The sequence below is a fragment of the Tasmannia lanceolata genome, unplaced genomic scaffold (genome assembly GCF_043159265.1).
Source record: "Tasmannia lanceolata isolate RefF3 unplaced genomic scaffold, GAP_Taslan_0.1 ptg000048l, whole genome shotgun sequence".
Classification (NCBI taxonomy): domain Eukaryota; kingdom Viridiplantae; phylum Streptophyta; class Magnoliopsida; order Canellales; family Winteraceae; genus Tasmannia; species Tasmannia lanceolata.
The window spans coordinates 3,153,569-3,176,173 of NW_027518725.1; the positions used below are offsets into that span (position 1 = coordinate 3,153,569).

At 37.4% G+C, this 22,605-nt stretch overlaps 3 protein-coding genes across 6 annotated transcripts; 2 read left to right on the plus strand and 1 right to left on the minus strand.

Moving 5' to 3' along the window:
* Positions 1-453: 453 nt before the first annotated feature.
* On the plus strand, positions 454-5,415 carry EMB3111 (Tetratricopeptide repeat (TPR)-like superfamily protein). Its single transcript, XM_077375399.1, has 2 exons — positions 454-1,788; positions 3,735-5,415. Exons 1-2 carry the CDS (start codon positions 1,017-1,019, stop codon positions 4,754-4,756), a joined length of 1,794 nt encoding a protein of 597 aa, XP_077231514.1. The 5' UTR covers positions 454-1,016; the 3' UTR covers positions 4,757-5,415.
* LOC143864479 (putative alpha-amylase 2) lies at positions 5,091-15,266 on the plus strand. 4 transcript variants are annotated; one of them, XM_077375404.1, is made up of 14 exons: positions 6,362-6,670; positions 7,390-7,456; positions 7,639-7,666; positions 8,039-8,076; positions 9,552-9,678; positions 9,766-9,944; positions 10,167-10,312; positions 10,406-10,524; positions 10,992-11,080; positions 11,199-11,321; positions 11,494-11,529; positions 12,588-12,686; positions 12,782-12,995; positions 14,900-15,266. In XM_077375404.1, exons 2-13 carry the CDS (start codon positions 7,439-7,441, stop codon positions 12,971-12,973), a joined length of 1,194 nt encoding a protein of 397 aa, XP_077231519.1. In that variant the 5' UTR covers positions 6,362-6,670; positions 7,390-7,438; the 3' UTR covers positions 12,974-12,995; positions 14,900-15,266. The 4 variants fall into 4 exon arrangements, with proteins under 4 accessions (XP_077231520.1, XP_077231519.1, XP_077231518.1 ...); XM_077375403.1 differs by having other exon boundaries at positions 12,782-12,969; positions 14,900-15,265; XM_077375405.1 differs by lacking the exons at positions 6,362-6,670; positions 14,900-15,266 and adding an exon at positions 5,091-5,222 and having other exon boundaries at positions 12,782-13,215.
* Positions 15,261-22,348, minus strand: LOC143864477 (rop guanine nucleotide exchange factor 1-like). The gene is made up of 6 exons (XM_077375400.1): positions 21,611-22,348; positions 21,118-21,234; positions 20,775-20,929; positions 20,316-20,699; positions 16,321-16,662; positions 15,261-15,913 (listed from the first exon to the last, which is right to left on the minus strand). The coding sequence occupies exons 1-6, from the start codon at positions 21,912-21,914 to the stop codon at positions 15,482-15,484; spliced, it is 1,734 nt and encodes a 577-aa protein (XP_077231515.1). The 5' UTR covers positions 21,915-22,348; the 3' UTR covers positions 15,261-15,481.
* Positions 22,349-22,605: the final 257 nt, after the last annotated feature.

The following is a 22,605-nucleotide window of genomic DNA, read 5'->3' on the forward strand; positions in this document are numbered from 1 at the left end:
CCCCAAAAATCTTCTCCATTGGACTAGAAAATCTTCCCCAAAAATCTTTTTAAGGGCTAGGATCGTCCGAAGAAGGCGTGGGGCCCACTCGAATAGGATAGTTGGAGAAGAACTCTTCTTCCTTCTTGAATTTCAAGTGCTCTACCTGTGACCATCGATACAATACTCGGAGCGCGCAATACGCACTCTCTCAGCAGGTGATTGCCTCTTCTCTTGTGAAATTCTTGGGTCTTAGGGTTTCTTTTTTATTTTTCTTTCGAGCTTGGAATTTCTTAATTCCTGGGTTTTGTTTCTTCTTTTTCATTTTTTTTTGCAGGTAAGCTGGAATTGAACCTCCGACTTAAAGATTGAAGAACAAAGTCTCAACCCTTTTGATCCCTTTTTTTATTCAGTGAGTCTTAATACCTTTATAATTCTTTTTCTTCATCGTTAATTTGATTTTCTTTTAAGATTTTCCACTTCTGTTTGTTGGGTTTTTTTTTTTTTTTTCATTTTTGAGGTTTTTCTATTGATGAATGAATGAAAGACATAACATTGAAAGAAACGTAAAAAAAATAAAATAAAATGCATCCTGTTCCACACCTCTATTTATTTATTTATTGAGAGAGATTTCATTGTTTTATATCTGATATTTTAGTATCAAAACCTTACATGACACTGCCCTGTTGATCTTAAAAAATGATCTTGATGTATTTCAATGATAGTTTGATACCCATTTGCTGCTGAGTAGATTGGCTAGCTATTTTATGCTGCTACTTGTCCAATGAAGTTTACCTGCAAAATTGCATTTTCAAATTTTACGAAAATATAGTGTGTATTGTGCTCTAAAATTGTATTTTTATGCTGCTACTTGTCCAATGAAGTTTAGCTGCAAAATTGTATTTTCAAATTTTACGAAAATATAGCGTGTATTATGTTGAGCCAGCATCATCTCTTTTGTTTTCTTCCTTTTCTCTGACAAAGGGAGGCTTTAATGCATTTTGGGTTTTACTTATTAGGCATTTTGGCTATAATTTATGCCAATTCGACATGGAATACGTGGATTTATCATCTGCAAGCTGCATTTCCATCGTTTCTGCACTGGTCACTTTTTCAAACACTCGAAGAACTCTGTTAGTGGGATTCACCCCCTCCAACAATTTAAACAGAAGAAGTATGGTCGGCCGATTAAGAGGAAGTCTGAAACAAGTCTCAAGGACAATAGTAAGACAATGGACAAAGACCCAAAAGTTTACATGAGAAATATCATTGATAACATATCAAAGATTCTAAGGTTCTCAACTTGGGAATTTGCTCGAGAAGAGCTAGGGAAGCTCACCATACGATGGGATTCTTACACAATTAACCAAGTTCTAAAAACCCACCCACCAATGGAAAAGGCTTGGTTATTTTTCAATTGGGCTTCAAATTTGAAAGGTTTTAAACACGACCAGTTTACTTATACAACAATGCTGGACATCTTTGGAGAAGCGGGTAGGATTTCATCTATGAAATATGTGTTTCAGCAGATGCAAGAGAAAGGTATAAAGATTGATGCTGTTACATACACCTCACTTTTGCATTGGCTTTCTAAAGATGGGGACATTGAGGGATCGTTGAAAATGTGGGAGGAAATGAAAGAAAAGGGGTGCAATCCAACGGTGGTTTCTTACACTGCCTTTATGAAGGTTCTTTTTTATAATAATAGGCCAAAGGAGGCTGCTGAAATTTACAAGCAGATGATTGAATCGAGATGCCCTCCAAATTGCTACACTTACACTGTTTTGATCGAGCATCTTGCTGGAGCTGGTGAGTATACTTATTTATTTATCATTCTCTTTGTGCTTGAGCAGTTTGAGTGTTCTAGGTCTGTTTCCTGTTTCAGTTTCCGCGGCATGCCTCTTTTATTTGTGTCGTGGCATGGATCTTTCTGTTGTCATAAATGTGTAAATCATGTCAGTAATATTATTGTGCAATGAATTTACTTATGCCCTACTGTTTGTAGGACATAACTAACTTTAGCAGTTTGTCACTCATAATCGTTACTTATATGTTGATAGACTGCTCTTATCTCTTATAACTATGTGACTTTGCTGGACAACAATCTGTGATGCTCTTGTTTTTGAGGTCCTCTAAAAGCATTACTACCTTTTTCCTTAATCTTGTCTCCTTTCCTAATTGGCATGCTTCTTTATTTTCAGCACTATCAGCTATAGGAAAGGTTCTAAATTTCAGTTTTGGTTTTCGTTTGATTCGCCATGGTTTCTGTTGGAAATTTCGATAGAAATCCTGTAAAATTACGGAAACGTATGTAAACATATGCAAATAATATATTTGTAAGATAAAACTTCAGTAAATGCTAGAATAAGCACAAAAATACACTTAAAAAACAATCACATAAGCAAGATAACCATCCATAATGGATTAACTAACATCTAACACCTAGTGACATGTGTTGTCGCACATGTGTGATAATTCAGCATGTACCACATTTCACATATAATTCATATAAAAATTTATACATAATGCATACACCGCATTTCATGTGCAATTCATATAAATATAATTATGTAATGCATACTGATTTAATATACCGCTAATAGTCTAATACACATACGGTTTTGGTTTTGGTGTGCATTTAGTAGGGATGGAAACAGAAACACTTCAGTCATTTCGTGTTGGTATCAATAGAAATTTACAACCATGACTTAAGGTACTATTTCCAGCAGTCCAGCCTCATACTGTTGTAACTTGTTTGAGGTCTACAGTTGCTTCTTCCTACTTTTTCAACTATTCACGTCATTAACACAAATATGAGGGAAACCATTTCCGTAGTTGCATGGCATATTCCTTTACTTTTGACTAAATATACTGTTTCCTCATGGTGGTCAGGCCTAAATCTGCCTTGTGTTGTGGTATATGGACATGCAATCATCAAACTTTCAAATATTTGTTGCTTCACCGTTGTCATGTTTTATCGATTATCCATCTTTGTCATGATATTAAACCTTTCACATGTATCCTGAAATTAATTGTAGCTACTATCAATAGTGCACCTATTGATGTGCATGAATACATCTTGATTTTTTTACATACCAGGATCTGAGTCTATGGATGACTGGATGTAGATGGTGTTCCTTTATGGGTCAAGAAACTAGTTGACCTGCCACAAGCCCTTTAAAAATATAGCTATCTTCCCAAATAGAAACCATGATTAAGATTATGGTTCCCTTTTGTAATCCCAAATATAGCTATCTTCTTGTCGAACTTGCCACGAGACCCAGTTTAGCATGGACTTCAACATTGCTCTATCAATTATCTTTAACCAAAGTTAGTAATTTTTTCTTCCACTTTACACTTTTATTAAAGTTTTGATGTTCAGAAAAGAAAAAAAACCAATGATCCTCCCATTTTGTTTCAGTTCATATAAGATGGCTCCATCAATTCCATTATTTGACATTTTTGAAATTAATTAAGTATTATAAATATTTTTTTTTATGGATGCAATCATTGTAAAATTTTAGTTTACTAGGCCTCTAATTGAAGTATAATTTTCATTTTTTTATTCATTTACGAAAGACACTTATTATATGCTGCTGCATTCTAACTTTGAAAATTGCCACCTCCTTGTGGTACATTCTTTCAACCATGGCCCATTCATGGGTTCTCACGTAGGACTTTGACTAGTAACCTAAATATAAAAAAATTCCAATTAGCTATTGAAATTTGATTAAGTGAGCTATTCATGGTTGCAGGTAAATTCCAAGCAGCTCTCGAGATTTTGAGCAAAATGCAAGACACAGGAATACAACCCGATAAGGCTACATGCAATATTTTAGTCCAGAAATGTTCAAGAGCCGGAGAGATGGCCGCAATGACTCAAATCCTCGAGTACATGAAAGAGAACCAGCTTGTCCTTCGCCAACCCATATATCTGGAAGCACTTGAAGCATTGAAAATTGCTGGAGAAAGCAACAATCTCCTCCTAAAAGTCAATCCACACCTCTCATTTGAAGGCATTGATGAGGAGACATCTGAGACAAATTTAACTGCAACCAATATTCACTTCCATACAGATAAAAGCATTGTTCTAACTCTTCTAGCCAGACGAAACTTTATTGCAGTAGAACACATACTTGGTCAGATGATTTATAAGACTACACAATTGAATCCTGAGCTTATCACCACCATCATTTGGGCAAACTGTGCTAATTGTAGACCGTCCGGTGCTCTAATGGCTTTCAAATATAGTATAAAAATAGGCATAAAGCTCGAGAGAGTTGCATACATCGCTCTGATAGGTCTCTCCATCAGAACAAACCAATTTCAAATGCTTATGGAGATCGTCCAAGAAATGGTTAAAAACAGCATTAATCTTGGAACATATTTGGTTTTCCTCCTGATTTACAAGCTTGGATGTGCTGGAATGAAGGTTTCCTCGGCAAAGATTTTCGACTCTTTCCCCAACGATCAGAATACTGTCACTTATACTGCTCTAATGAATGCCTACATTCGATCTGGGGATGTAGATAAAGGTCTTGATATCTACGCAAGTATGAGAAAGAAAGGGATTTGTGCCTCTTCTGGCACATATGAGGTGCTGATAGCTGGTCTGGAAAAGGCTGGCAGAATTCAGGAAATGGAAATTTATAGGAAGGAACAGAAGAGTTTGCCGAGTTATGGTCAGTCCCAGTATAACGTTTCTTTGGAAGAAAGGTTATGCAACCTTCTTTTCGATAAGGGGTCTAACCTCGTGATCCAGAGGATAGGACTTTAAGGGCTTTTGCATTCAAATCATGGGTTTATTACCATTATACCCATGCATATTTCCGGCTAAGGAATGGGAAATCTTTCTCCTGTCACATGAATCAAATGTGTCATCCAGAGGATAGGACTGTAAGGGCCCTTCCATTCAAGTCATGGGTTTATTTCCATCATACCCACATATCCTTCCGGCCAACGAATGGGAAATCTTTCTCCTGTTACATGAATCAAATGTACCATCCTAGGACGGCGAGGGCCTTTGCATTCAAATCATGGGTTTATTCTATCATCATACGCGCCTATCTTTTGGGATAAGGAGTGGGAAATCTTTCTCCTGTTACATGAATCAAATGTTTCATTTCATCCTGGAAAGTCATCTCTTTCTCAACAATGCCTTTGTCGTTTGATCCGAAAATGGAAAAAGAAAAGAATGACCGAAGAAAAACCTTCAGGCTGACTGGGAAGCGATACGAGCAGAGGTAAGTGACTGTTATTGTTGTCATCTGTGCATGTATAAAGGGCTTAACATCAGCCTAATTCTTCCTGTTGTGTTCATTAATTTGTTGGCCGGCTATGTTTTAGCAGTCCATCTGTATGTATTAATTTTGGTTCTTCCAATGCACCTACATCTCCCAATTGAGAAATTATTTATTTCCAGACAGTGAAACGTTCTGTTGTGTGTGGCTGCTTTTCTCAAACCCGATTCTAACTAAAACTTTGGTTGTAAAAATTTCCGGCAAAAAATTTCTTATCTTTTGGGATTTTTAAAATTTTTTTAAGCTTGGCATAAAAAAATCACTTCTCATTATTCTACAGTAGATATTTGATCCAACAGCATCCCCTTAAAAGTGTAAAAAGTGGGCTGCTGTTGGATCAAATATGGAGGGTGGATTTCCTGCCGGATAGAAACATCTCCTATGATAGAAACACGAGGAATGATAAAATGAAGGGTGCCCTTGCAAAAATCAGCTTCAAGGGTGCCCTTATTGGTTGATTTACGCCAAGTCAACACGGTTTTCATTTTTCAGGCGCCATCTACTTAGATAGGAGAGAATGGAAGAAAATGATCCATGTAGACGAACCTAACTAGAGTTAGGATTAGACTTAGTCAATTTGAGCCGGGGTAGATTTTTACACCTTTTTCATGAAATTTTTCTAAAGGATTCATTAACTGATCCCAACTAGTTTCGGACAAAGGCTTTGTTGAGTTCAGTTGAGTTCAGTTAGGCTTTGTTGAGTTCAGTTGAGTTCAGTTGAGCATCCACTTTTTTAGGCGCCATAGTTTAAGTAAATCAACCAATAAGGGCGCCTTGAAGCTGATTTTTGCAAGGACGCCCTTCATTCTATCATTTAGAAACAACAAAAACTTCCATTTTGCCAAATTCTACATACCAAACATGAAGTCCCATCATAAATTTGGTAGGGCATCAGTGACATGATTGCACCCCTAATTCCACCCCATTGATCCCATAACCAACAAGTGATCCTAACCGTCGATTTGACCTGACTACTCGATGACCGTTACAATTCCGTCCAACCCACGCGAGTGAGCTTAGCAACCTCATTTCTCCCGGGAGAAGCGCCAAATGGCCCATTTGTAAAAGTAAAAAAATTCGAATTTTGTCACAACAAGTTGTTAAGCAAAAATCCCCAAATCCGATGCCCATTCTCTCCTTTTTCTTATTCTTCCCTATCCCAAAATCAATCCTTTTTTCTGAAAATTCAGTAAAGAATCGAATCAAACACTCTCATCCGAGCTTTCTTTCGATTGTTTTCTCACTGATGGAGCTTTTGATTCGCTCGTATTTCCAAATTTTCTCCCGATTTAGAGGCTTAATGCGAAGGAGGATGCGAAACCCTAATTGCTATTCAAACCAAAAAAAAAATTGATATTTATAGTCTCTCCTCTATAGCAGGGTTTTCTAAGGTGAGCGTGCTTTCTCTCTTTCGACCACTTTCTTTTCATTTTTCATCTCTTGAATTGTCTTTGAGAAATCCAATTACTGTAAATGAACGAACCCTAACCCATTTGCAATTCTGCTCTGTTATTTCCATACACGTGGTGCTTTTTTTATAGAGAAAATTGATATTTACACTCCCTCCGATTCTTTAAGATGAAGCGAACGAGTACATCTATCAAACCTGTCAAAAGCTATGAATTGAATTTTATGATTTTTGTTTGGAACTGCTCAATTCATATTTAGCAGGTTTTAAACCACATTAATTTCATATTGAGTGCAGAATCTATGAAAACATTTTCAAAAGAAGATGCGGATTTTGTTGAAGTATGAATGATTTAAATTACACAGACTCTAACAGCTTAAGCTTTTGGAGTAATTGGTTGTTTCACATAGTATCAATGCTATTGCCTCACAACAGGTCCTGGGTTCAAAACCAAACAACTCCTTGGTATTAAAATGGCCAACCCCAATTGAGAGGGCCACATGTGAGCGGGAGTGTTAAATTATAAATGATTAAATAACACCAACTCTATCAGCTTAAGCTTTTAGAGAAATAGGTTGTTTCACAGATTTCAGGACAAAGTATACGGTTCCATGATGTTTTTATTATCATTGTATTAATTTTTTTGTTTGGTTTGAAGATTATTGGATGGAGTCTTATGTGGTGGCTTAATTATGGATGCAGGACTTTTTCCATCTAAGAGTGTCTCTCAACGATTGTATTCTGACTGGAAATGGGTCACGTGAATAGCGTATGAATCTGGATCACACAACATTTCTCTTGCTGTTTTGATGTTTTTCTTTTCACATGTTTTCCAGATTTTTACAGTCTATTTGTTCATGTCTGAATTTAGCTGGTATTTTCTTTTCTAAGATTGTACAGAGTTCTCAAACTTATTATCTTCCATTGTTTTTCCTTTGTGATGGAATGCAGGTTTTTGATGGCAGAGAGTCCTTTGACGGTACATATGTGTTCTCAGATATTCCTTTTCTTTCTTCTAATTCCAGTGGATTAGTTTGAGTTGACAAGGATCTTTTCTCCAAGTACAAAAGAATATTTTATGAAAAATCTATGTTGACATATAGTGCTCTGTGAATATGATCTTACTAATACACTGTCATTTGCTGTGTAATGATGCTCCTAAATATTGAGGATGAATTCTTGCTTTTGGAGGATAACAATAAATTTCAAAGATATATTTTTATGAATGGGATACTCACCGTGATGCATTTATATTTGCCTTAGACCATACCGTGCTACAGTATATTTTTGTCAATCTTATTTCTTCAATATTGCAAATGCTGAACATGTATGGTTTTGAAATCATTTGCAGGTGCAGCTTTACGGAGTGGTAGAGAAATTCTTATCCAGGTAAATTGGCAGAGATGGGCTATCCTAAATGCCCTGAATGGCTAGGACAATACTTTTAGGAAATTTTACTTTTTGGCTTGATATTTAGATGAAGCCGCATGTCCTGTATTCTGGGTCTAATTTGGTTAACTTTGAATTTCACTATTTACAGCTATTAGAGCTAATAGATGAACAATATTTCTAATTGGATAACATCCCACGCAGTCCAATGAAATAGTATCCTCAGGGCCTTATTTTAGGAATCTGTCTATATTTTTCCATTGATGAAATTGTTTTCCACATCAGAATAAGAATCCAAGGATAACGGTCTAGACTGGGGAAATTTTTCTCAACCATAGTCCCTCTATGCCATTTGTACGCCTGATAACAAAACTCCCAACTATTCCACAACACAATTTCCTTTGAAGTCAACAGAAAATTTTGCTTCAATTCCTCCATGTAGCCAATGCCTCTCCCTTTTCCAGGTCCCGAACTCTCTGCGATAAATCTACCAATCCCTCTTCCATTTTTGTTACAATAATATCTGCCCACAATTTATTGCTGAGTGAAGGAGAGGTAGAACTGCTTCACTTTTTGAAGAAATGGTAGAAACCATTTTCATTAATCTTTAATAAGTCAACCATCCAAGCCTTCAATGCCAGACAGTCCATTCTTTTATTGTCAAGAGTCCCTTATTTTCTTTCCCAACAGATTTAGGCTGATAATAAAGCCAAGAGTATTGTTTATTGCCTAGAGTTTCTTACTATTGCACCTATAGATCTATAGGTGTGTAGAAGGTTTGATTTTGATCAAATATCACCTCCTTTGAATCATCTAAAGAATAATAATGTTAAGTGAAAAAATGTTCAGGCACAGGAACCCAATAACTAACATAACAGAGAAATGACTCTGCCACAGTATAGTACCTGGAATGTCACACTTGACAGGTACAAAAACGTGTCCACACACCCACATTAACACTTCTAGCAGTACATTGAAAATTGTCCAAAGGAGTGTTGACACGCGTGGACATGCGTCTCGTGCCAAACACGGCATGACACGTGTGTCAGCAATAAATTCAAAGTGTCAGCAAAATCATAGCAAAAAAATGGTTATTTAGGGTTTCTTTTTTACTATCTTGCATGACTGGTAACAGAAATGTCATTCTAGGCATGTTTTCTATGTTGGTTTGTATATTTTCATACGGTAAACATGAGACTTAATGTAGACTTATGATAGCCACAGTTTATCTTTGTGAGAAAATAATATTACTGTGTTCTTGAGTCAGATTTCTGCCTGTAAGTTACAAATTAATCAGCCCCTATCAGAGACCACTTTTTCTGATCAAAATTTATTCATTTGGAACTATGTGTTAGCTATGGTGAAGAAATCATGGTATTTAACTTCATATCATATCATATTTTATTTCTCCAACTGCCATGTTCCTGCCAAGAGTTGCAATATCTATAATATTCAAGCATTATTATTGTATACAGGCTTTCAATTGGGAATCTCATAAATATGATTGGTGGAGAAATTTAGAGAAGAAACTTCCAGATCTCGCAGAATCTGGGTTTACATCAGCATGGTTGCCGCCTGCAACACATTCAATTTCACCAGAAGGTTGAGAGAATAACACTTCTCCACTTTATTTTTGTAGTTTGCGTGCAAGCCTTGTTGCATTTCTTTATTATTTCTCTTTGTTTACAGGTTACCTACCACAAAACCTCTATTCACTTGACTCTTCATATGGATCTCAGTACCTATTAAAAGCTTTACTTCAAAAAATGCAGCTGCGCAACATTAGAGCAATGGCTGACATAGTTATAGATCATCGTTCTGAAACTATTAAAGGGAATGAGGGATCATTTAATCGATATGGTGGATTGGTAAGGATCTTAAGATCAAACCGATAGTAGTACAAAGTGTAGTGTGATGGACTGATGGGTCCATCCGCACAGTTAAGGAATTGAGTCTATTAATGTACATGGCTATGCTATATGTTTGATTTGAAATTTTTGATGGCATTCACTGCGGATTTGAGAATGCTGATGCGCTTCACATTTAATATTGTTTCCCTGTCTTAAATCTTTTAATGCTTTTGCTTCCAGGGGAGCCGAAGCACTGGGGATAGCTTCCACGGTGTCCCAAACATAGATCCTAGTAAACCTTTTGTACGAAAAGACATTATTGAGTGGCTACGATGGCTTCGCAAGAGTGTTGGATTTCAGGATTTTCATTTTGATTATGCGAAAGGGTTAGTGAAGACTGCAAATTGTTCCACTTGTAACATTCACTTGTTTGATTTCTGGCTCATTATTTATGTTATTCTATAATGTTTAATGTTTAGCTACGAGGCAAAACTTGTGAAAGAATATATTGAGGAATCAAAGCCAGTATTTTCTGTTGGGGACTATAGGGATAGTTGCAACTATACAACTCCTAGCAGCCGATTGGATTACAACCAAGGTATTCAACATGCCACCGTTAATTTTTACTATGCCATTTATCACATGGCCAGGCAATCTGAACCAAAGTCTAACAAAGAAATATTTAATCAGATTAGCTATTCAAATTATTGTCTCGTTGGAATTGTATTCCTTTCTAGGTAAAATTAGTAGTGTAAAGAGCAAGAGAGATTTGGTTTCAACTTCAAGTCTGTCGCTTTTATGTACTAGATGTTTGAGACCCTTATCGACAGTTCTGAATTCATTCAAAGATAAAATAAACCCTACATTTAGCTAGGTTCCGTGTGATTTGACATTTGTAGATCTAATATTCCTAACCAAATCTTATGCCATATTATTCTGTTCGTCTCGTCCTTTCAGTCAATTAACTTAGTTTTATTTCATACTATATGTTTTCTTGGAATTTCTAGTTTCATCTTAAAGATAACTGATAGGTCCTTTGTCTACAATCAATTGAATAACGTGCAGATAGTCATAGACAACGAATTATCGATTGGATAGACAACGTAGGAGGGCTTTGTGCTGCATTTGATTTCACAACAAAGGGTATTCTTCAGGTATCTTGTTCCAGTGACATGGAATTTTACTTTGATTAGGTAGTTCATTTTTTACTACGTGCTAATAGAATGTTTCTTTTGTTAGGGGATATCTTAGATGATTATTTTTTCCTCACAGGAAGCTGTTAAGGGAGAACTATGGCGTTTGCGTGATCCACAAGGGAAGCCGCCTGGTGTAATGGGATGGTGGCCTTCAAGGGCTGCCACATTCATTGAGAAGCATGACACAGGGTCAACACAGGTACTTAAAAAGTAAAAATACTGTGGTTACTCTCTCCATGGAAATTTGATATTCCCTCATTAAGTTTGCTAAAGTTTTTTTACTAGCAAAAGGTGCGGCAGATTTTCCTATCATAGTCAATTTCCCAGCCGTCATGTGGTTAACACATAATCATGTGGTTTCATTCTTTCAGGCTCATTGGCCTTTCCCTTCTGATCATGTTATGGAGGTATGTTGTGCAAGCTTCAAGCTGATTGCACCGTCTTATTTTTTTATAAATATGCCTTTTAACATTAGCATTGATTGCGTGTTCTGTTTCCAGCATCCATTTTAAACATATGTTTCTCATCTTTCGGAGTTTCATTCTAGTGTTATTTTCTTTTTAAATTTATAGAAGTTATGACTTTTGTTTTGTTTTATATTTTGTGTATGACCAGCAATCGTATGATTTATCGTGGGGTACCCAAATAAATAAAATTTTAACCTGAATTTGCTAGCATACTAGGTCTACATAAAAATGAGAAGGCTGCTCTAATTATGCTTTACTGAAGTTAATAGTTATTTTGGAGCTTTCATGATTGAAAGTAAGATTGCCATTAATAGGAGATTATGAACAACTTTCAGGCAAATGTGCTTCGAAATCTGGACTCCATCCTCAAATATAGAATTATTAACTTTAACATCAATGATTGGGATCGTTTATGAGGAAGCTTTTTTTGCTTTTCATTTATGAGGATGCTTAAACTTCTTATACTGTAAACTTCAGTTCTAAGTATTTCTTGACTTCCTTGAGGGCCATACTTGAGCGCGATGAGAAAAATTTCAACATTTATAGTCAGCCATAAGTAAATACAAAATAAAAGGAAAAAAAAAGAACGGAAAAGAAAAAGATGGCACCAGTTCTGTAATGTCCTCAATAACCTAACAAAAGTAATAGCTATCGTATGTCGAAAACCTCTAGATTGGTTTCTGAAGCTGTTGGAATCAGTTCCTTGGGCTGTTGTTATTTGTTAAGGTAGTTGGTTTCGACTTCATAATGAATGCTGAACCGGAAGGCTGTACCATTTCCATATTTGATTTAAATTTTTAGTTAGAGGTGGTCATATTCTTTATTCTGTTAACTTTCAAAAACAAAAATATTCTCTAGTTGCAATCTTAATGAGCTTATGCCATGTCTATTGAGCTAATTCTTTACTAGGAGCTCTTTGTTACTTCTTTTAATTCGCATAGCTTGTGTTTTTTTTTAACCATCTTCACAGTAGTTTCTGATCCTGATTTATTCTACAGGGATATACATACATACTGACACACCCCGGAATACCCACAGTATTCTATGACCATTTTTATGATTGGGGTGGCTCCACGCATGACAAAATTGTGAAACTGGTACTTAAAAACCACGCCCATTGAAGTTAAATAAATCAGGGTTGTGTTCTTCTTCTGACTTTCAGATCTTATGCTCTTGAAAAATATCTATGCAGATGGACATCCGTAAACGTCAAGATATTCACAGCCGTTCTTCAATCAAAATATTGGAGGCCCGTTCGAATCTATATTCTGCGATCATTGATGAAAAATTGTGCATGAAGATAGGAGATGGGTCATGGAGTCCAAGTGGAACTGAGTGGACCCTGGCAACCAGCGGTGACAGATACGCAGTCTGGCAAAAGTAATGTTCTCTACAACCAGTATTTGGTATGAATGAATAAACATACTTATTCAAAGAACATGCATAATTTTTTATTTTTTTTTCGAATGGCAGAGAACACGCATAAATTTGCTGGGCTGACAATAAGATCTTGCATGATACTTCATTGTCACCCACCTAGCTTCTTTATCCATCTGCAGTATGTCTGCTCTATCAATGATCAGATGATTAAGTATAAATGATTAAGGTCCTGTTGATTTAAGATTATGGCAACTGATCGTGAGTCCAAAACCAATTGTTGGACCCAAAATTAATTTTGAGTCCAAAATCTTAAACGAACAGGCTCTAAGTATTGTCGAAGTTTAAATGATTAAATAACACCAGCTCAATTTGTCATTTTTCAAGAAAGGGTTTTTATCTTTTAAAAAAAATTAAATAACACCAGCTCTAACCGCTTAAGCTTTTGGAGTAATTGGTTGTTTCACATGGTATAGAGCTGTTGCCTCACGGCCGGTCCTGGTTTCAAAACCAACAACTCCTTGATATTAAAAATCCACGTGTGACGCCAACTCAAAAAAAGAGGGGCCACACATGAAAGGGGTTGTTCTAGTATAAATGATTAATTAACACTAGCTCTAACGCTTAAGCTTTTGGACTTGGTTGTTTAACATTGGAATGATGAACAGCTAGGATCAAAGAAGATCTAATCCTTTCTCCCTTGTTGCTTCATATTTTACTTTCTTTTTATTTATTAGATCCATACCAATTACCAGCGTAGAGGAAATCATTGGAAGGTAAAAAAAACATGTCTTCAACCTTAAGCACGCCTTGAATCTTCAAAGGAAATAGAATAATACTAATATTTTTTTTTGACAAAAAGCAATATATAAGACTCACAAACTCTAATTGCTCAAAGGGGAATGCTAAACTCAAGGACACCATTCCAAAATCTAGATAAGTGGGTGCCCCCTAAAATCATGGAAGTAAAAGAAAACTTGAGAAAATGCTAAAAGCGAGCACCACCTTATTAGGAAACATGTCTTACCCTAAAATTAAACATGTGCTGCTCTGATAGTGAGAGCAATGCATGTTTTCTCTCAGGGCAGAATATGCTTACTTCCAGGTAGCACATGTCTACTTTCATACTACCCAAAAAATAAACATGTGATACCCTCACTATCAACGTAGTGCATGTTTCCTAGCAAGTTAGGGTTCATTTTTAAACAATTTTTTCTTCTTCTTCCCCAATGTTTAGAGTTTCTTTTTCCTTCTTTCTTTCTCCTCCTTCCTCTCATAAGTGCCTTTATTGGACGCTAAATTTGGATTGTTGTGTGTTCATATTTTGTATTGTTATTTTCATGTGGTCTTGATTAGATACAAGGAAATACTTACTCATAACAATTTTTGGGCATTGTACCATCTAAGGTGAGGTCTTCCACATGAATTACTTTGCTCAATAGTGGTCAACCTCATGTAGGGTACAAACAGTGGGAAAAAGCCATGATATTTTTCAAGGCCTACCACATTCTCTTTTTTAAACCATGATATTTTCTATGATTTGGGGTGTTTTCTGTCTTTAGGTTCAACTTATCAACCATATCTCTTGATGTAATATACTTACAATTCCCTCCATTAATTATTTCATTACAAATCATCCCAACCCCTCCCCAAAACACACACAATGTGTATGAAAAATGTTGGTTCGAAGCTATTCTTGATATGGATCTGCCTTTGGGGTGAGGAGACTTCTTAAACATGATAGAAGCCTTGCATTTATCTTTGTTGAGTACTTCACCATCAGACTGAAATTTGACTACATGTAGCTCAACTCTAAAAGGGATAATCTTCGACAGAGTCGAGATATTTAGCATTAATTTGCTGAAATTTGTAGGGGGCCTTGTTATACTTAGCTATATTCTCTAATTCAATTATTTTAATTTGCTTCATGTAGATGAGTCCCAATTCCCGTCCAAAAGGGATGATAGATGAAGAAGCTTGGTTAGTAAATAGAGATTTGAAGGTTGAGCTTAATTCTATTTGCAAGCTGTTGGTGGATAAGCAGAGGCTGTGTTGGTCATTCTTTTTAAATGTCCATTTGCAAGCCACTGATCAGAAATTTGGTATCCTCTACCATTCCAAAAGAGAAAAAAGAAGAATTGTTATCCTCTGATAAGTGTGATTTCGTGTTCATGTCATCTACCAAATAAAACTGATCATTGTTTTCATGTATTTCAAACTGTTCATCCTTTGGATATCACCTTGGGAAGGACATGATAATTGGAAAATCCAATCTTAAGTTCCAAACCAGAAAAGATGAGTAAACAATCTACATTCCATGATCGGAAAATTACAATCATCAGATCTTTAAAATGTTGAGGCCATGGATCCCACACTTTCCATGTGTATAGTGTCGGCCCTGAATCATGATGTGTTTCATCACTTTTAAATTGCTCGGTGCTCGGCCATTAGAGACCCTTGCAAAACCAGCTTTTTAAGTTGAATATGGTTGCATCCAGCCAATTGATTACTTAAATCAGTCACGTTTGGGGGCATCACCTAAATCTTTTCTAGCACTCAGGTTTCCAGTATATGACCACGGCCTCTCCGCATCAGCAGAAACCAACTTTTCCAACTTGCCATCCCGGTGTCCCCAAAGACTACCCTTGCTAAGTTGAGGTTGCGCCCTTCTAGGGCTTCCAGCCACCGGGGTAGAAGAACAAAAGGTTGGTGTTCCAAATGGAGAAGCATAAGGGGAGTTTTGGATTGAGAAGGGGCTGGGTGACATCCTCTTCTGCACAGGAAGACCCCCAAATCCTCCTCTGCCAAACAGAGAAACTGGTTTTGCTGATGCGCATTGCTTGGTTGCATCATCCACGTATATCAGATCGTCAATCCTTGCCATTATGTTGAATGCCAAACTCTCCATAACCCTTGAGTAGCTCTCCAGTATTGACTGGCCTACATCCTGCAATGAAACCAGGCTGGCTTACTTTCCTTTTTCTTTCGTCGAACAGATATACTTGCTTGAGGAGAAATAAAATAAATATGCATTGAAGATGTTGAATGTTGAAGTATAAATGATTAAATAACACCAACTCCAACTGATTAAGCTTTTGGAATAATTGGTGGTTCCACATGGTATCAGAGCAACAGGTTCTGGGTTCAAAAACTCACATCTCCTTGATATTAGAAGTCCACGTGTAAGGCCAACCCAAAAAAAGTGGGGCCACAAGTGAAGGGGAGTGTTGAATGTTGAAGTATAAATTATTAAATAACACCAACTCCAATGGCTTAAGCTTTTGGAGTAATTGGTTGTTTCACATAAGAAAAGAACAAACATTCTCTGGGATAGAAAAAGGATATTGGTGGCACCTTATTGTATTGAATCTTGTTCATGTCCAAAACAGTCTGTGAGAGGGCAGGATACCGAAGCCTTAGGCTCTGTAAGAGACTCTCAGCCCGATGTGCTAGAAGTTGGCTCTTGTCGAGACCCTTGACCTTTCCACTCCATGATGGCCTTCGCACCTTTGTCTGGTAAGAACGTTTTTTCTGGTGTTTCTGGTTCCAAACATGTATGGCAGCCTCAATCCTGTTTGCTATTTCCAGAGTTTGGTGCTCAGATGAGAGGTCCAAGCAATCAAGGAGACATTCAGGTGAAAACTGGTCAGCCGTTATGTATCGGTAGATGATATCTCCCAAACAAGATTTTCCACTCTGCAAAAATAACAAAACGATGTTGTCCCAATAAGACCAAGAACGAACACTTAAAGGTCAATTTAAGAAACTAAATATCGATTAATCTGAGTTGCATGTTGCTCACAAAGTTCACATCCAGTCGAGAGATAGGTTTTGTAGTGAAATAAACCAAATGCAACTAAAATATACACCAAATGCAACTAAAATATACGCTAAGGTTTTATGTCAAGTAGGTATGTTTTATGTTAAAAAAAAGGATGTTTTTTTATGTATCCAATATTCTGATTTATGGAATTCCCCCACCTATTTTAGCGTGTCAGTTGGCATGAATTACAATTGAAATTGAACCAAGACAAAACAAGAAAATAATCTGGAACTTATAGAATAGAATTTCATAGAGTAGATGTTTTTGTCTCCTACCTTTACCCACATAAATCCCAGGAAAAAAAAAAACCCGGCATCCAAACAGAGCATAAATGGTAGAAGTACACCCAGAGGTAGGAAACTCTCCCAGGTTTTCCATACAATACAATGCCAAAAGAAAAACACACTAGTATATGAAGAATAGGGTTTCATTTTCATGGTCTAAGTGACTCCATCAAAGATATCCAGCCAATCTGTACCAACAAACCAACCCTATCTTTAAGGTAATCTTGGTACAATTAACAATGTTTGGATAGTTTACAATAGCAATGACATTTTGATGCAAGCCTAGGGTTCGCTTGACTTCAGGGAATTTAGGAACAGCAAAAGGGTTCTAATTCAATTATAACAACAACATGCAACTCCAAACCAGAAAAAACATTAACATAAACAATCAAAATCAACAACACAAGATTTAGATTTAGATTTCTCACATTTACAGTTGAGATTTAGAACTGGATCAGATCCTTAGATTTCCAAATCACATACAGCAGTGAAAAAAAAATCTGACTTGCAAATCTGTTCTGCACGACATTATTTAGAAATCCATATTTGTGGCAATTACCTTCACCCACCCACCCTCCCTTCCTCGCTCCCTCCCTCCCTCCCTCGGACAACATGAGCATGAGGATGATTGATGTATTTTGTATCCAAAACTCAAACTCAAATCCAAATCCAAATACAAAAACATGACGTATCCAAACGTGGCCTTATAGAAATTCTATGCTAAAAATTTCAATCATTAATAGAAATTAAAATTATCATACCATGTTCCGTACTGTAAGTCCCAACAAGAAACAACTAATCAATATGAAATAAAAATCAGTCATCAGCTGTAAATCTGTCCCAATAATCAGTTCTATGAAATCCAACAAGTATGGCCTTCAAGATGTTCCAAGGGGTGAGGATATGATGGGTAATGGTACAAGCAAGGTAGGCGTCATGGATGACAAGGGTAGTGTTGATCAGGGTAAAATAAGGGTGTAAAGACTATTGGAATGGTTCAAAGGAGGAGCAGGGAAATATGGATAGGCTGCTAGTGAAGGTGTCCCGTAGAGTGATGTGATGGATATCTAGCCTTAGATCATCTGCTAAAGGATGTATCCAAGAGACTAAAGAGAGCAGCTAGAGAGAGGGAAAAGCAGGATTTTCACAATCAAGACAAAGAGAGAGGGAGAAGAATGGAGAATCAAGTACAAGCAAGGGAAAAGAAAGGGGGTAGAGGGGCAGCTTAAACCCAACTGTGAAGGTGAGTGGAAAAATATGAGAAGAAGAGATCACGGGAAAAGAGAGTGAAGGAATAGAAGGGAGATTTGGAGAGAGAGAGAGAGAGAAAGAGAAGGGAGGGGGTGGGCACTTTCATTGTTGGAGGCCACATTGAAGAGCAAAAGGAAATCTTCCTTTCAGATTCTTTTAGCTGCATCGATGGAAGAATAAATTAGAAGGTTGATTCCCACACGAACATTTTTTTATTGGGAAATAGGAAGAATTTCGTTGCTTTAGGAAACGTTGGAATTGTTCTTCAACATAAGAATGGGAAAGGATAAGAGGTTTTGGATTTGGGCTTCAAATGGGATATTCTCATTCCAATCTTTCTAGAAGTTTCTCTTGTTGAACTCACCTGCCTTGCTAGTTAACACAATTTGGAGGATTCTTGTTTCACCTAGAGTTTGCGTTTTTTGGTAGACCGTGGTTCTACATAAGATTTTGACGGTGGACCATCTACGAAGTCATAACATCATCATCATAAATGACTAGAATAATTTGGGTGGGAGGTAGGGATATCTGTAGACCACATCTTTATTCACTGCAAAGTGACTAGAATAATTTGGGTGCACATATTAAATCGCTTTGGTATTTCTTGGGTCTTCTCTCATTTTGCTGAATTTTTTAAGCCTCGCTTCTTTCCCATGGCCTGAAAGAGGAAGGGCTTTATGAACTTTGGCCCTTCTAGTTGCTATTTGGGCTATTTGGAAAGAAAGAAATAGACATATTTTCAAAGGGAAAACCAGAGATCTTCTCAATATCTTCCAACAGGCTCTGCCAACAGTGCTTCACTAAGTTGTTCTCCCTCGCTTTCAGGAATTTTCTGAACCCACTTTGAGATGCTGTTGGATTGAGATTTGCTCTGGTAGGCAGGACTCTAACCCCTGCTCTGCATTGGTCTCATCCCTCTACTAGGTTCTTAAAGCTAAATTTTGATGGTTCTAGTTTGGGAAACCCTAGCCTAGCCAGGATAGGAGGCCTTCTTAGAGATGAATTTTGGCTTTACAGTATGGGCTTTCTTTGGTCCAACAATCGGCATAAAATATTCAATTGCAGCAGAAGTGCTTCTCATCCTTCACGAGCTTTGCCAGGTTGATAGTAAAAATATTGACAATTTAATAGTGGAAGATGACTCTAAATATGATCAGATGGTTGAATCAGAGGTATTTCCCTTGGAGATTCACCGAAGTTGAGTTGATGCAATTGGAGTGACTTGAACTGAATGGCTGAAAGACATGGTGAGGAACTTGTCGTGGCAGTTGTTATCGTACAACAATTTGCCAAGAACAACTGCAGGACTGGCAGGTACCAAAAAAGATCTGACTTTTTCAAAATTGTTTAGAACATTTAGCTTGATGCAACCAAAATTGGCATCAACATTTGACTTCATTTCCCTGTCAGACCTAACCGAAGGAAAACCTCACACAACAGTCTCTTTAGGAAAAAGGTTTTCAAGCTCACAGAAACATCAGATACCATGTCACAATACGAGAACAATGCTTAAGAAGGTGGTAGAAAGCAATGAAGTTACTGAGCAAGTTCAAAGATTTTTGTGACCCTTCTTCCATGGAGAACAACACCCACCCTGACATCATTAAGTTGCGAACGAGAAGAAAATATACTCCCCAGTACATAATAGATGTGAACAAGAAACTTTCATTTCATTGGCTAAATACAGATGGATATTATAATGTGTAAATAGGATAACAAAGAAGGAAGACCTAACTCATCACGAACCACAATTCAAAGCTAAGGCTTAAAGAGCTTAAATACACTTGATTATTGAACTCTTGCAAAACACAGAATGCCACTATCAAAACCCCCTATGTTTAAGACAATTAATCACATATTCCATCAAATCATAAGGTGATCCCTTGTGAAATAGCTATAATCAGTTCTCAGCAGCAAATTCAGATTCAGCAAATATCAAGTGAAAAGTTAGATCTAAAGCAACATTCAGCAAAAGAACAGAGTATTTGAACCTTCGGCAAGCTCTCCAAATAGATATCAGGGATCTCCATCTCTGCAAGAACGCTGCTATTGATCGCCATGGCTGCCTTAAGGATCTGATTCCCACAGTCCCTACATTGCTGCAATCTCGTCCTCGCATCACCCGACAACCCATTCGATGGGACTCTCGGGTACGGAAGCCACCATTTCTCTTCCTGTCTCTGAGAAGGCCTCCCAAGAACAGAAGAAGACGGATAGGCATTGACATTGTCGGCATCAGCCAACAGTATCCCACGATCCACATACCAGAATTCGGTGTCCCGGAAACCATCAAGCATGCTAAGAAGCATGGCGTCTAGTTTCTTAAGTGCGGGAAGGTTTATGTAGAGGTCAGAGCGGGGGCGGGTTACCATTACCTGTTGAAGTATTAATGATTAAATAACACCAACAACAGCTTAAGCTTTTGGAGTAATTGGTGGTTTTCACAATACCTCAAAGCTTCTGCCGCCGGGAAATGGCTGCAAGGAAGGGATGAGCTCTACAATCGAATCGCTCACAGATAAAAGCCATTCCATTTCGCGGCGCCACAATGCCTGCTTCTGTGGCGCCAAGGGCTCCAGCCTCCATAGCTCTCCAAACACAGTGGCTGCCATTTTCAAACAGAAATTACATAAAATTAATGAAATTAATAGAAGAAAAAGGAGGGAAACAGAGAAAAATACTACTGGAGAGATTTGTAATGGCAGTCAAAATCGTAAGGGCAGTGCAGACGCAAATAAAGTTAATGAAATTGATAGAAGAAAAAGAGAAAAAAAAATGGCAAAAAAATACTACCTGAGAGATTTGTAATGGCATTCGAAATCGCAAGGGCAGTGCAGACGCCTTTTCCTCCGCCAGACATGTCCTCTCCAAGAAGAAGCTTCGCAAATCTCTCCTTCATCATCTCAATTTCTTCAGCAACAGAAAATTATTAAAAATTAAATGTGGAGGCCCAAAATCACAAAGAGAACGTAAATATTTAGACTAGAAAATTATTAAAAATTAAAAAATTAACCTTGTGGAAGCACAAAATCACAAAGAGATCATCAATATTTAGATCAGAAAATTATTTAAAATTAAAAAATTTCAAGGGCAAGAGCCGAAATAAATTTCTTCAACAACAGAAAATTATTAAAAATTAAAAAAATATAAGCAAGATCATGAAGAGAACGTAAATATTTAGATTGTCTACTAAATAAATGAATACTTAATAACAAACCAGGAGTAGAAATATCAAAAAAATTCTAGGGCAAGATCCGAAAGCAAAAATAAATAAATAAATAAAAACCAGATAAATCAGTCTCGCGTTTCTCCATCTTCTCCTCCCACACCACCACATCTTTACCGCCGACTGCCGGAAAAAGCAGCGGCACCGGATCGGCCTCCGCCGGAAAAGTAGAATTTCCGGTACCGGTACGGATGACGGTGAGAGGTGAAGACGCCGGAGAACTCGAAGAGGCCTCGCCGTCATAACGGCGGCCGGAAAAGCTGGTACAGCTCTCCGACTCGCTGACGTCAGCACTCAAGCTGTAGCTTCCGAACCGATCGCTCTGTAGATCGGAAGGATCTTCTTCTGAAGTGACACTTCCCATTGAGGAATACTGAAACCCTAAGTAACTAAACTTCGCAGGAAAAGAGAGAATAGAGAGAGAGAATGTAATGTGGCGATTTAGGAATCTCTTCCAGCTATTTTCCGGATCGGAATCTATCAGATCCCGATCGTTTTCATCGTCCTCTGAAAAAGGGAAAAAACGAAGTCTAGAAAAAGCTCTCTCTATCTGCAACCGAGCAAAACCCTAACCAAAACTATGAAGATAAAGAGAGAAAGAAAATGCAATGCGGTGATTCAGGAATCTTCTCCGGTCATTTTCCGGACCGGAATCTCTCAGATCCCGATCGTTTTCGTCGTAATTCTCAGTCTCGTTTCTTCTCTTCTGAAAGTGAGAAAGAAAGGAAAAGCCGAGTGGACAAAAATCTCTCTCTCTCTCTCTTTCTCTCTCTCAAACGGAAAAGAGGCGCGAGGTTTTCTTTGCGTGAAGACAGCCTGCACCCGACACGGCTTTTTTGTCTTTATACTGTATCAAATCATATCCTTGTGGGACCCACTGCTACGGGATCAAACACTTATGATTATAATTTTTTCGCACCCCTGTAAGTTAATACACCCCACTGGTAACACTTTTAGACGTCAAATCACGTTGTGTATTATCCTAGAGGGGGGCGGAAAAAATCATCTCTAATTCTTTCTAAGGTCGCCACTGTATCAACGTGGAATCTGACTGA